The 14,534-nt window shown below is 54.2% G+C and overlaps 1 protein-coding gene and 1 long non-coding RNA gene across 4 annotated transcripts in view; one reads left to right on the top strand and one right to left on the bottom strand.

The window, feature by feature from the left end:
• Positions 1-14,534, bottom strand: part of abr (ABR activator of RhoGEF and GTPase) — an 89,445-nt gene that overhangs the window by 46,801 nt on the left and 28,110 nt on the right. For 2 of the 3 annotated variants that reach the window (XM_072243659.1, XM_072243657.1), the window contains exon 2: positions 4,763-4,926. In XM_072243659.1, the coding sequence (XP_072099760.1) occupies positions 4,763-4,926 (164 nt within the window). Of the gene's footprint in view, positions 1-380; positions 880-4,762; positions 4,927-14,534 lie in introns of those variants that run through there. The other variant, XM_072243660.1, reaches the window with a different exon arrangement.
• Positions 3,935-14,534, top strand: part of LOC140187865 (uncharacterized) — a 36,315-nt gene continuing 25,715 nt past the window's right edge. The window contains exon 1 of the long non-coding RNA XR_011883163.1: positions 3,935-4,944. This is a non-coding gene — a long non-coding RNA (uncharacterized lncRNA). The remainder of the gene's footprint in view (positions 4,945-14,534) is intronic.

Raw genomic sequence — 14,534 nt, 5'->3', positions numbered from 1 at the left:
GGTCAGTCTCAACGTCCCCACACCCTGGGGACACAGTCACACCGGTCAGTCTCAATGTCACCACACCCTGGGGAAACAGTCACACCGGTCAGTCTCACAGTCCCCACACCCTGGGGACTCAGACACACCGTGCACGCAGCCTGGGGAGACAGTCACACCGGTCAGTCTCACAGTCCCCACACCCTGGGGAGACAGACACACCGTGCACGCAGCCTGGGTAGTCAACAGTCATCCCGCTGCCATTTCTGCACTCCAGGGGAAACACGACCTCTTGTGTCTCCCTTGCCACATCGTGGTCACAGCTGCATCCACCCCCACTGACCCTCCCTCACCCTCACCTTCTGCAGCCCCAGATCAGAGTCGAGGTCTGCATCATGTACCTCACATTCGTCCTGGTCCGAGACGTCCGCTCCCTCCAACACCTCATCCAAGAACGAAAGCACCTCCTCCTCTCCCATTGCTGCGAGCGGCGGCCGATACTTCTGCGAGAAGACCCCTCCCTCCAAGACCAAACTGAACCTTCCCTCCTCTTGCTTCTCCTGAGAGTCGTCCGAGGGTACGATCTCTCCTTTTCCCTTACCCCCGAAAGGGGTTCGAGGGTGCGTGCTCTCCCCACTTCCGAGGGGAGACTGAGGGTGCAATTGTCCCTCTGCTCTGCGTGCGAGATTTCCCAATCTCTCCCTGCTCCTTCGAGATCAGACCCAGGGTGGGATCTCTCCCCCTCCGCTTCAGTCTCCACCAACCTCTCCCTTCCTCCTCTGAGAGCAGGGTGAGGGAGGGACCTCTCAATCTATCCCAGCCTCTCCCCTCCTCCTCCTCCTCCTCCGACAGCAGACCGATTGTGGGATCTCTCCCAGCCCAACTCTGGGATGACACCAGTCTCTGCCCTCACCCCCCTTCCCCCACCCTCTGGCTCTCTCTGGGAAGTCACCTTGCACCTCTCCCACTCACCTCCACCCTGCCCAACTCACTCCTCTCTGGATAAGAGCCTCGACTTGTCCCTCTTCCCCTCTCCCTCCACCTACCTTCTCATCCCTCCCTCCCTCCTCTTGTCCTCCCTGCCACTCTCCTCTCCTCTTCCTGTCCTACTTCCCCTCCCCCGCTCTCTCCTCCCTCCCTCGCTGAGATACTCCTTCCACTCCTTCCCTCTCCACCCTCGCTGCCCCTCTCCCTCTCCTCCTCGCCCTCCCCACCTCTCCCTCCCCGTCCTTCTCCCCCCCTGCCTCTCCCCTTCGTGGGACAAAACCTGCCCCTGGGTCTTGCAAGTCACAACTTCCTTGTTGAGGCTCGTCCTCCCCGGCTTCCCGCTGCAGGAAGGCAGGCTTTGCCTGGAACGCTGAGCGAGCAGGAACGCGGCAACACAGCAGGTAGGGGTGAGGGGGGACAGTGAGGCCCCCACACTGCACCTCCCTGGGGTCCGAGGAGCTGATGCAGGGAACAGCCCGAGGCATAAACAACAGGCCCGACACTCCCCCACTGAGTCAGCAAGTGGTCACAGTAACCACAAAGCTGTGACTCGCGTAGCAGGGCCCAGAAACAGCGGTATCGTCACCTGGTGTTACACAGTGACAGACCCGTCCCCACCGGTACCGTACCCCGGTGTTACGCACTGACAGACCCGTCCCCACCGGTACCGTACCCCGGTGTTACGCATTGACAGACCCGTCCCCACCGGTACCCTACTCCGGCGTTACACAGTGACAGACCTGTCCCCACCGGTACCGTACCCTGGTGTTACGCACTGACAGACCCGTCCCCACTGGTACCGTACCCCGGTGTTACACAGTGACAGACCCGTCCCCACTGGTACCGTACCCCGGTGTTACACAGTGACAGACCCATCCCCACCGGTACCGTACCCCGGTGTTGTACAGTGACAGACCCGTCCCCACCGGTACCGTACCCCGGTGTTGTACAGTGACGGATCTGTCCCCACCGGTACCGTACCCCGGTGTTGTACAGTGACGGATCTGTCCCCACCGGTACCGTACCCCGGTGTTGTACAGTGACAGACCCGTCCCCACCGGTACCGTACCCCGGTGTTGTACAGTGACAGACCCGTCCCCACCAGTACCGTACCCCGGTGTTGTACAGTGACAGACCCGTCCCCACCGGTACCGTACCGTGGTGTTCTACACTGACAGAGCTGAATCCCGTTTTGGCACATGCCCTCCAGTCCCATCGGCATCCTGGTGTACATATTCTGCACCACCTCCCTATAACTGGGCAATCGGACTGTCAGCCACACTCCAGAATCAGCCTGACTCGAGTTTTATAAAGCTGTAATGTAACTTCCTACCCTTTCAACTCAAAGCTTTGAGTAATAAACACCAGCATGCCCCATGCCTCTTTGCCCACCCGAGCAACCCCTGTAGCCATGTTCAGTCAACGCTGCATCTTCAAGATGCCTCCGTGCATCCACATTGTTAAAGGTGTTTCACTGACATGCTTTTGCATTTGATCTAGCAGAGTGCAACAGCTCACACTTGGCCCAGTGCTGGAATTGTACTCCCACACTCTCACCAGGGACCTTACAAACTGCTCCTGTCCAGAGGAGTCCATCACATCAAGCAAACTCACTGACATCCACAGAGTCTCCAGTCCACCCTGGAAACACGACTTCCCTTCCCACAGTCAATACCAGCTTTCCCCCAGCCTCCCGTTCACTCCTTCCCTCACCCTCCTCCCTCCCTGTTCACTCACTCCCTCACCCTCCTGTTCACTCCCTCCCTCACCTTCCTCCCTCCCTGTTCACCCCCTCCCTCACCCTCCTCCCTCCCTGTTCACTCCCTCCCTCTCCCTCCCATTCACTCACTGCCTCACCCTCCTCCCTCCCTGTTCACTCACTCCCTCACCCTCCTGTTCACTCCCTCCCTCACCCTCCCATTCACTCACTCCCTCACCCTCCTCCCTCCCTGTTCACTCACTCCTTCACCCTCCTCCCTCCCTGTTCACTCACTGCCTCACCCTCCCGTTCACTCACTGCCTCACCCTCTTGTTCACTCACTCTCTCACCCTCCTCCCTCCCTGTTCACTCACTCCCTCACCCTCCCTGCTCACTCACTCCCTCACCCTCCCGTTCACTCACTCCCTCACCCTCCTCCCTCCCTGTTCACTCACTCCCTCACCCTCTCGTTCACTCCCTTCCTCACCCTCCTCCCTCCCTGTTCACTCACTCCCTCACCCTCTCGTTCACTCCCTCCCTCACCCTCCTCCCTCACTGTTCACTCACTCCCCCACCCTCCCGTTCACTCACTCCCTCACCCTCCTCCCTCCCTGTTCACTCACTCCCTCACCCTCCCATTCACTCACAGCCTCACCCTCCCTGTTCACTCACTCCCTCACCCTCCCCATTCACTCACTGCCTCACCCTCCCGTTCACTCCCTCCCTCACCCTCTTCCCTCCCGTTCACTCACTCCCCACCCTCCTGTTCACTCACTGCCTCACCCTCTTGTTCACTCCCTCCCTCACCGTTCACTCACTCCCCCACCCTCCCGTTCACTCACTCCCTCACCCTCCTCCCTCCCTGTTCACTCACTCCCTCACCCTCCCGTTCACTCACAGCCTCACCCTCCCGTTCACTCACTCCCCACCCTCCTGTTCACTCACTGCCTCACCCTCCCATTCACTCCCTCCCTCACCCTCCTCCCTCCCGTTCACTCACTCCCCACCCTCCTGTTCACTCACTGCCTCACCCTCCCATTCACTCCCTCCCTCACCCTCCTCCCTCCCGTTCACTCACTCCCCACCCTCCCCATTCACTCACTGCCTCACCTTCCCGTTCACTCACCAACCCACCCTCCCCATTTCAGTCACTCCCTCACCCTCCCGTTCACTCACTCCCTCACCCTCCCCATTCACTCACTCCCTCACCCTCCCCATTCACTCCCTCCCTCACCCTCCTCCCTCCCTTTTCACTCACTCCCTCACCCTCCTCCCACCCTGTTCACTCACTCCCTCACCCTCCCGTTCACTCACTGCCTCACCCTCCCGTTCACTCAACCCCCACCCTCCCCATTCACTCACTCCCTCACCCTCCTCCCTCCCTGTTCACTCACTCCCTCACCCTCCTCCCTCCCTGTTCACTCACTGCCTCACCCTCCCGTTCACTCACTCCCTCATCTTTCTCCCTCCCGTTCACTCACTCCCTCATCTTTCTCCCTCCCGTTCACTCACTCCCTCACCCTCCCCATTCACTCACCCCCCACCTTCCCGTTCACTCACTGCCTCACCCTCCTCCCTCCATGTTCACTCACTCTCTCACCCTCCCGTTCACTCACTCCCTCACCCTCCTCCCTCACGTTCACTCACTGCCTCACCCTCTCATTCACTCCCTCACCCCATTCACTCACTCCCTGACCCTCCCCATTCACTCACTCCCTCACCCTCCCGTTCATTCACTCCCTCACCCTCCCCACTCACTGCCTCACCCTCCTCCCTCCCGTTCACTCACTGCCTCACCCTCCTCCCTCCATGTTCACTCACTCTCTCACCCTCCCGTTCACTCACTCCCTCACCCTCCCGTTCACTCACTCATCTTCCCCCTCCCCATTCACTCACTCCCTCACCCTCCCGTTCACTCACTCATCTTCCCCCTCCCCATTCACTTACCCTCTTTCTCCCTCCTCCTCACTCACCCCTCCTCCCCGTTCACTCACCTCCCACCCTCTGCGTACACTTACGCGCGCACCTTCCCCACCCGTTTACTGACTCCCTTCCCCCCTCGCCGCTCACTGCCCCTCCCCACCCTGCGGTACTCACCCCGGCTGCAGGACCCTGAGGGGTGGTGAGTAGCGCAGGCCCCGTGCTCAGCTGTGGTGATACGGCGGGCGATTCATCGATAAAGGGCAGCGTGTCCGATACCTCGTCCCCGGGCCGCGTCTCCTCTCCGGACTCACCGTCAAAACCCTCGGCAAAGCTGAAATCTGAGAGGCGGGAGAGAGGTAAGCACAACAGCCTTTCATCTCCCGATCTGCTGAGCACAGCCCAGTCCTCTACCCGCCTCCGACAACAGCTGAGGCATGGGCGGAGGGGAGGGGAGGCTTGGGGGGGGAGGGGAGGGGAGGCATGGGAGGAGGGGAAGGGAGGCATTGGGGGAGGGGAAGGGAGGCATGGGGGGAGGGGGAGGGGAGGCATGAAGGGGCAGGGGAGGGGAGGCATGAGGGAGTGGGGAAGGGAGGCATGAGGGGGCGGGGAGGGGAGGCATGAGGGGGCAGGGGAGAAGGAAGAGTAGATTCTAGGAGAAGGGTGTGAGGAGGCTGAGGGGTGGGGAAAGGGGTGAGGAGAGTGAGGCTGTAAGGAGAGTGAGGGAGTGAGGATGTGAGGAGAGCGGGGGTGTGAGGAGAGTGAGGGGTGAAGAGAGTGAGGGGTGAGGGGAAGGGTACAAGGAGAGTGAGGCTGTGAGGAGAGCGAGGGTGTGTGAGGAGAGTGAGGCTGTAAGGAGAGTGAGGGAGTGAGGAGAGTGAGAGAGTGAGGATGTGAGGAGAGTGGGGGTGTGAGGAGAGTGAGGGGTGAGGGGAAGGGTACAAGGAGAGTGAGGGTGTGTGAGGAGAGTGAGGGGTGAGAGGAAGGGTGTGAGGAGAGTGAGGGGTGAGGGGAAGGGTGTGAGGAGAGTGAGGGGGTGAGGAGAGTGAGGGGGTGAGGAGAGTGAGGGAGCGAGGAGAGTGAGGGAGCGAGGAGAGTGAGGGTGTGTGAGGAGAGTGAGGGAGCGAGGAGAGTGAGGGTGTGTGAGGAGAGTGAGGGAGTGAAGAGAGTGAGGGGTGTGAGGAGAGTGAGGGTGTGAGGAGAGTGAGGGTGTGAGGAGAGTGAGGGTGTGAGGAGAGTGAGGGTGTGCGAGGAGAGTGAGGGTGTATGAGGAGAGTGAGGGTGTACGAGGAGAGTGAGGGTGTGCGAGGAGAGTGAGGGGTGTGAGGAGAGTGAGGGAGTGAGGAGAGTGAGGGGGCGAGGAGAGTGAGGGGGCGAGGAGAGTGAAGGAGCGAGGAGAGTGAGGGAGCGAGGAGAGTGAGGGTGAGTGAGGAGAGTGAGGGTGAGTGAGGAGAGTGAGGGGTGCGAGGAGAGTGAGGGGTGCGAGGAGAGTGAGGGGGTGAGGAGAGTGAGGGTGTGCGAGGAGAGTGAGGGGGCGAGGAGAGTGAGGGGGCGAGGAGAGTGAGGAGGTGAGGAGAGTGAGGGAGTGAGGAGAGTGAGGGTGTGAGGAGAGTGAGGGGGCGAGGAGAGTGAGGGGGCGAGGAGAGTGAGGGAGCGAGGAGAGTGAGGGTGTGTGAGGAGGCGAGGAGAGTGAGGGGGTGAGGAGAGTGAGGGGGTGAGGGTATGTGAGGAGAGTGAGGGGGTGAGGAGAGTGAAGGGGTGAGGAGAGTGAGGGTGTGGGAAAGGGGTGAGGGGTTGAGGGGGTTAGGACAGTGAGGGCAGAGTTTGAGGAGGGAGGGTGGAGTTTGGAGGTGGAGTTTGAGTGGGGAGGTTGGGGGAGTTTGAGGCGGGAGGGTGGAATTTGAGGGGGGGGGTTGAGGGAGGCGCATTCGGGGGAGGGAGAGGGAAAGTTCGGGAGAACTTCAGAGGGGTACTGAAGAGTGCGGGGGTACAGGGAGGTTTGTTAGTGCTATTGGGGAGGCTTTAAACTAGATTTGCAATGGGATGGGAACCAGAGTGCCAGAGCTGACAGTGTGGCTGGGGTGAAAATAAATGATGTTAAAAGTTCATGCAAAGTCACAAATAGAAAGGTTGTGTGTGGTGGCAATAGTCTTCTGAGGCGTGTCTATTTCAGTGCAAGGTGTATTGTGGGGAAGGCAGACGAGCTGAGGGCGTGGATTGACACATGGAATTACGACATTATAGCCATTAGTGAAACTTGGCTGCAGGAGGGGCAGGACTGGCAGCTTAATATTCCAGGGTTCCGATGTTTCAGATGTGATCGAGGCAGAGGAATGAAGGGTGGGGGGGTGGCATTGCTAGTCAGGGAAAATATTACAGCAGTGCTCAGGCAGGACAGATCAGAGGGTTTGTCTACCGAGGCCATATGGGTGGAGCTGAGAAACAGGAAAGGTATGGCCACATTAGTGGGGTTGTATTATAGACCACCCAATAGTCAGCGAGAATTGGAGGAGCAAATCTGCAGAGAGATAGCAGGCAACTGCAGGAAACATAAAGTTGTGATAGTAGGGGATTTTTTTAATTTTCCACATATTGATTAGGACTCCCATATGTTAAAGGTCTAGACGGGTTAGAGTTTGTAAAATGTGTTCAGGAAAGTTTTCTAAATCGATATATAGAGGTACCAACTAGAGAGGATGCAATATTAGATCTCCTATTAGGAAACGAGTTAGGACAAGTGACAGAAGTGTGTGTAGGGGAACATTTTGGTTCCAGTGATCATAACACCATTAGTTTCAACTTGATCATGGACAAGGATAGATCTGGTCCTAGGGTTGAGGTTCTAAATTGGAAAAAGGCCAGATTTGAAGAAATGAGAAAGGATCTAAAAAGCGTGGATTGGAACAGGTTGTTCTCTGGCAAGGATGTGATTGGTAGGTGGGAAGCCTTCAAAGGAGAAATTTTGAGAGCGCAGAGTTTGTATGTTCCTGTCAGGATTAAAGCCAAAGTGAATAAGAATAAGGAACCTTGGTTCTCAAGGGATATTGGAACTCTGATAAAGAAGAAGAGAGAGATGTATGACATGTATAGGAAACAGGGAGCAAATAAGGTGCTTGAGGAGTATAAAAAGTGCAAAATAATACTAAGAAAGAAATCAGGAGGGCTAAAAGAAGACATGAGGTTGCTTTGGCAGTCAAAGTGAAGGATAATCCAAAGAGCTTCTACAGGTATTTTAAGAGCAAAAGGATAGTAAGGGATAAAATTGGTCCTCTTGAACATCAGAATGGTCAGTTATGTAGGGTACCAAAAGAAATGGGGGAGATCTTAAATGGGTTTTTTGTGTCTGTATTTACTAAAGAAACTGGCATGGAGTCTATGGAAATAAGGCAAACAAGTAGTGAGGTCATGGAACCTGTACAGATTGAAGAGGAGGAGGTGCTTGCTATCTTGAGGCAAATCAGAGTAGATAAACCCCAGGACCTGACAGGGTATTCCCTCGGACCTTGAAGGAGACTAGTGTTGAAATTGCAGGGGCCCTGGCAGAGATATTTAAAATGTCGCTGTCTACGGGTGAGGTGCCGGAGGACTCGAGGATAGCTCATGTTGTTCTGTTGTTTAAAAAAGGCTCTAAAAGTAACCCGGCAAATTATAGGCCGGTAAATTTGACGCCGGTTGTATGTAAATTATTGGAAGGAGTACTAAGAGATAGGATCTATAAGTATTTGGATAGACAGAGACTTATTAGGGAGAGTCAACATGGCTTTGTGCGTAGTAGGTCATGTTTAACAAATCTATTAGAGTTTTTCGAAGCGGTTACCAGGGAAGTGGATGAAGGGAAAGCAGTGGATATTGTCTACATGGACTTCAGTAAGGCCTTTGACAAGGTCTCACGTGGGAGGTTAGTTACAAAGATGCAGTCGCTAGTTATACATGGAGAGATGGTAAATTGGATTAGACATTGGCTCAATGGAAGAAGCCGTAGAGTGGTAGTAGAGAATTGCTTCTCTGAGTGGAGGCCTGTGACTAGTGGTGTGCCACAGGGATCAGTGCGGGGTCCATTGTTATTTGTCATCTATATCAATGATCTGGATGATAATGTGGTAAACTGGATCAGCAAATTTGCTGGTGATACAAAGACTGGAGGTATAGTGGACAGTGAGGAAGGTTTTCGAAGCTTGCCAAGGGATTTGGACCAGCTGGAAAAAATGGCAGATGGAGTTTAATACAGACAAGTGTGAGGTATTGCACTTTGGAAGGACAAACCAAGGTAGAACATACAGGGTAAACAACAGGAATTCTGCAGATGCTGGAAATTCAAGCAACACACATCAAAGTTGCTGGTGAACGCAGCAGGCCAGGCAGCATCTGCAGGAAGAGGTGCAGTCGACGTTTCAGGCCGAGACCCTTCGTCAGGACTAACTGAAGGAAGAGTGAGTAAGGGATTTGAAAGTTGGAGGGGGAGGGGGAGATCCAAAATGATAGGAGAAGACAGGAGGGGGAGGGATGGAGCCAAGAGCTGGACAGGTGATTGGCAAAAGGGGATACGAGAAGATCATGGGACAGGAGGTCCGGGAAGAAAGACAAAGGGGGGGGGGGCCCAGAGGATGGGCAAGGGGTATAGTCAGAGGGACAGAGGGAGACAAAGGAGAGTGAGAGAAAGAATGTGTGCATAAAAATAAGTAACAGATGGGGTACGAGGGGGAGGTGGGGCCTCAGCGGAAGTTAGAGAAGTTGATGTTCATGCCATCAGGTGGAGGCTACCCAGACGGAATACAAGGTGTTGTTCCTCCAACCTGAGTGTGGCTTCATCTTTACAGTAGAGGAGGCCGTGGATAGACATATCAGAATGGGAATGGGACGTGGAATTAAACTGTGTGGCCACTGGGAGATCCTGCTTTCTCTGGCGGACAGAGCGTAGATGTTCAGCAAAGCGGTCTCCCAGTCTGCGTCGGGTCTCGCCAATATATAAAAGGCCACATCGGGAGCACCGGACGCAGTATATCACCCCAGTTGACTCACAGGTGAAGTGTTGCCTCACCTGGAAGGACTGTTTGGGGCCCTGAATGGTGGTAAGGGAGGAAGTGTAAGGGCATGTGTAGCACTTGTTCTGCTTACACGGATAAGTGCCAGGAGGGAGATCAGTGGGGAGGGATGGGGGGGACGAATGGACAAGGGAGTTGCGTAGGGAGCGATCCCTGTAGAATGCAGAGAGAGGGGGGGAAGGGAAAGATGTGCTTAGTGGTGGGATCCCGTTGGAGGTGGCGGAAGTTACGGAGAATATGTTGGACCCGGAGGCTGGTGGGGTGGTAGGTGAGGACCAGGGGAACCCTATTCCTAGTGGGGTGGCGGGAGGATGGAGTGAGAGCAGATGTGTGTGAAATGGGGGAGATGCGTTTAAGAGCACAGTTGATAGTGGAGGAAAGGAAGCCCCTTTCTTTAAAAAATGAAGACATCTCCCTCGTCCTAGAATGAAAAGCCTCATCCTGAGAGCAGATGCGGCGGAGGCGGAGGTATTGCGAGAAGGGGATGGCGTTTTTGCAAGAGACAGGGTGAGCAGAGGAATAGTCCAGATAGCTGTGAGAGTCAGTAGGCTTATAGTAGACATCAGTGGATAAGCTGTCTCCAGAGACAGAGACAGAAAGATCTAGAAAGGGGAGGGAGGTGTCGGAAATGGACCAGGTAAACTTGAGGGCAGGGTGAAAGTTGGAGGCAAAGTTAATAAAGTCAACGAGTTCTGCATGCGTGCAGGAAGCAGCGCCAATGCAGTCGTCGATGTAGCGAAGGAAAAGTGGGGGACAGATACCAGAATAGGCACGGAACATAGATTGTTCCACAAAGCCAACAAAAAGACAGGCATAGCTGAGACCCATATGGGTGCCCATAGCTACACCTTTAGTTTGGAGGAAGTGGGAGGAGCCAAAGGAGAAATTATTAAGAGTAAGGACTAATTCCGCTAGACGGAGCAGAGTGGTGGTAGAGGGGAACTGATTAGGTCTGGAATCCAAAAAGAAGCGTAGAGCTTTGAGACCTTCCTGATACATACAGAACATACAGGGTTAATGGTAAGGCACTGAGGAATGCAGTAGAACAGAGGGATCTGGGAATACAGATACAAAATTCCTTAAAAGTGGTGTCACAGGTAGATAGGGTCGTAAAGAGAGCTTTTGTTACATTGGCCTTTATAAATCAAAGTATTGAGTATAAGAGCTGGAATGTTGTGATGAGGTTGTATAAGGCATTGGTGAGGCCGAATCTGGAGTATTGTGTTCAGTTTTGGTCACCAAATTACAGGAAGGATATTAATAAGGTTGAAAGAGTGCAGAGAAGGTTTACAAGGATGTTGCCGGGACTTGAGAAACTCAGTTACAGAGAAAGGTTGAATAGGTTAGGACTTTATTCCCTGGAGCGTAGAAGAATGAGGGGAGATTTGATAGAGATATATAAAATTATGATGGGTATAGATAGAGTGAATGCCAGCAGGCTTTTTCCACTGAGGCAAGGGGAGAAAAAAAACCAGAGGACATGGATTGAGGGTGAGGGGGGAAAAGTTTAAAGGGAACATTAGGGGGGGCTTCTTCACACAGAGAGTGGTGGGAGTATGGAATGAGCTGCCAGACGAGGTGGTAACTACGGGCTCACTTTTAACATTTAAGAAAAACTTGGACAGATACATGGATGGGAGGTGTTGGAGGGATATGGTCAGTGTGCAGGTCAGTGGGACTAGGCAGAAAAATGGTTTGGCACAGCCAAGAAGGGCCAAAGGGCCTGTTTCTGTGCTGCAGTTTCTATGGTTCTATGGGAGTGAAGTCGAGGGAAAGAAGGGAAGTTGAGGGGCTGTGGGGAAGCGGAAGGGGGTCTGGGAAACTTTCACCCCGGTGTTACACAGTGACAGACCCGTCCACACCGGTACCGTACCCCGGTGTTACACAGGGACAGACCCGTCCCCACCAGTACCGTACCCTGGTGTTGTACACTGACAGACCCGTCCCCACCGGTACCGTACCCCGGTGTTGTACAGTGACAGACCTGTCCCCACCGGTACCGTACCCCGGTGTTCCACAGTGACAGACCCGTTCCCACCGGTACCGTACCCCGGTGTTGTACAGTGACTGACCTATCCCCACCGGTACCGTACCCCGGTGTTACACAGTGACAGACCCATCCCCACCGGTACCGTACCCCGGTGTTCCACAGTGACAGACCCGTCCCCACCGGTACCGTACCCCGGCGTTATACACTGACAGACCCGTCCCCACCGGTACCCTACCCTGGCGTTATACACTGACAGACCCATCCCCACCGGTACCCTACCCCGGTGTTGTACAGTGACTGACCCATCCCCACTGGTACCCTACCCCGGCGTTACACAGTGACAGACCCGTCCCCACCGGTACCGTACCCCGGTGTTCCACAGTGACAGACCCGTCCCCACCGGTACCGTACCCCGGCGTTATACACTGACAGACCCGTCCCCACCGGTACCCTACCCTGGCGTTATACACTGACAGACCCGTCCCCACCAGTACCCTACCCCGGTGTTGTACAGTGACTGACCCGTCCCCACTGGTACCCTACCCCGGCGTTACACAGTGACAGACCCGTCCCCACCGGTACCGTACCCCGGTGTTACACACTGACAGACCCGTCCCCACCGGTACCCTACCCCGGTGTTATACACTGACAGACCCGTCCCCACCGGTACCGTACCCTGCTGTTACACAGTGACAGACCTGTCCCCACTGTTACTGTATCCCTGTTATACAGTTAGAGACCTGTACCCTGGTGTCATACATTTAGGGAGAGGAAGGGAGAAATGGAGGATGGTGAGAAAGAGAGAGAACAGAGAGGGGGTGTGGATGGTGGACGGAGGGAGAGAGGTATAGAGGGAGATGACATACTGCTGTAAAGGGTGTCGATCCAGGATAGTTGGGGGAGGGCCTGCTGACTGACCGGTTCCATGTTGGGCCTGACCGTTCAGTTTCGAACACCCGCCAGCCGGTGAACTCGGTTACAAAGGCCGTGGCTGCCGCAGACACAGACTCCCTGTGTGTGCACTGCAAAGGCTTTGTCAATGAGAGTGCTGGCTCCTGCCGCTCCTCACTGCAGGCAAAATCCATTAAAGGGCAGCGCTTCTCCCAGCTGCCCCAACTCACGATTCCCGGTAGTCCCGACCTGACTGGGGTCGGCCCGACACTCACAGGCAGACCAGGGTTCAGTCCTGCAGCACATCAGCAGCACCCGGCTCTCAGACAGACGGCTTCGGGCTTTTGAAATGCAAATCAATCCTGCACAGCTGTCTGCTTGCTGCACCCACACACAGGTCGGAGTTACAACGTATTCAGTACATCCCCACTACGTCTACACAGACAATACACTGCATCACATACACACACACACACACACACCTCAAACCCCATGTACACACACAACGTATTTAATACACCCCCACTACGTCTACACAGACAATACACTGCATCACATACACACACACACCTCAAACCCCACGTACACACACACCGCAAACACACAACGTATTCAATACATCCCCACTACGTCTACACAGACAATACACTGCATCACATACACACACACACACACACCTCAAACTCCATGTACACACACAACGTATTTAATACACCCCCACTACGTCTACACAGACAATACACTGCATCATATACACACACACACCTCAAACACCACGTACACACACACCGCAAACACACAACGTATTCAATACATCCCCACTACGTCTACACAGACAATACACTGCATCATACAGTATATAATTAGCATTATCATGGAAAAGGATAGAATCAGAGAGGACAGGAAAATTTTTAATTGGGGAAGGGCAACTTAAGAGGCTATAAGGCTAGAACTTGCAGGTGTGAATTGGGATGACGTTTTTGCAGGGAAATGTACTATGGACATGTGGTCGATGTTTAGAGATCTCTTACTGGAGGTTAGGGATAAATTTGTCCCAGTGAGGAAGATAAAGAATGGTAGGGTGAAGGAACCATGGGTGACAAGTGAGGTGGAAAATCTAGTCAGGTGGAAGAAGGCAGCATACATGAGGTTTAGGAAGCAAGGATCAGATGGGTCTATTGAGGAATATACGGAAGCAAGAAAGGAGCTTAAGAAGGGGCTGAGAAGAGCAAGAAGGGGGCATGAGAAGGCCTTGGCGAGTAGGGTAAAGGAAAACCCCAAGGCATTCTTCAATTATGTGAAGAACAAAAGGATGACAGGAGTGAAGGTAGGACCGATTAGAGATAAAGGTAGGAAGATGTGCCTGGAGGCTGTCGAAGTGAGCGAGGTCCTCAATGAATACTTCTCTTCGGTATTCACCAATGAGAGGGAACTTGATGATGGTGAGGACAATATGAGTGAGGTTGATGTTCTGGAGCATGTTGATATTAAGGGAGAGGAGGAGTTGGAGTTGTTTAAATACATTAGGACGGATAAGTCCCCAGGGCCTGACGGAATATTCCCCAGGCTGCTCCACGAGGCGAGGGAAGAGATTGCTGAGCCTCTGGGTAGGATCTTTATGTCCTTGTTGTCCACGGCAATGGTACCGGAGGACTGGAGGGAGGCGAATGTTGTCCCCTTGTTCAAAAAAGGTAGCAGGGATAGTCCGGGTAATTATAGACCAGTGAGCCTTATGTCTGTGGTGGGAAAGCTGTTGGAAAAGATTCTTAGAGATAGGATCTATGGGCATTTAGAGAATCATGGTCTGATCAGGTACAGTCAGCATGGCTTTGTGAAGGGCAGATCGTGTCTAACAAGCCTGATAGAGTTCTTTGAGGAGCTGACCAGGCATATAGATGAGGGTAGTGCAGCGAATGTGATCTATATGGATTTTAGTAAGGCATTTGACAAGGTTCCACACGGTAGGCTTACTCAGAAAGTCAGAAGGCATGGGATCCAGGGAAGTTTGGCCAGGTGGATTCAGAAT

Source organism: Mobula birostris, chromosome 25 (genome assembly GCF_030028105.1).
Source record: "Mobula birostris isolate sMobBir1 chromosome 25, sMobBir1.hap1, whole genome shotgun sequence".
Taxonomy (NCBI): Eukaryota; Metazoa; Chordata; class Chondrichthyes; order Myliobatiformes; family Myliobatidae; genus Mobula; species Mobula birostris.
Note: the sequence above shows the minus strand (reverse complement) of the source record. Positions and strands in the feature narration are given on the sequence as shown.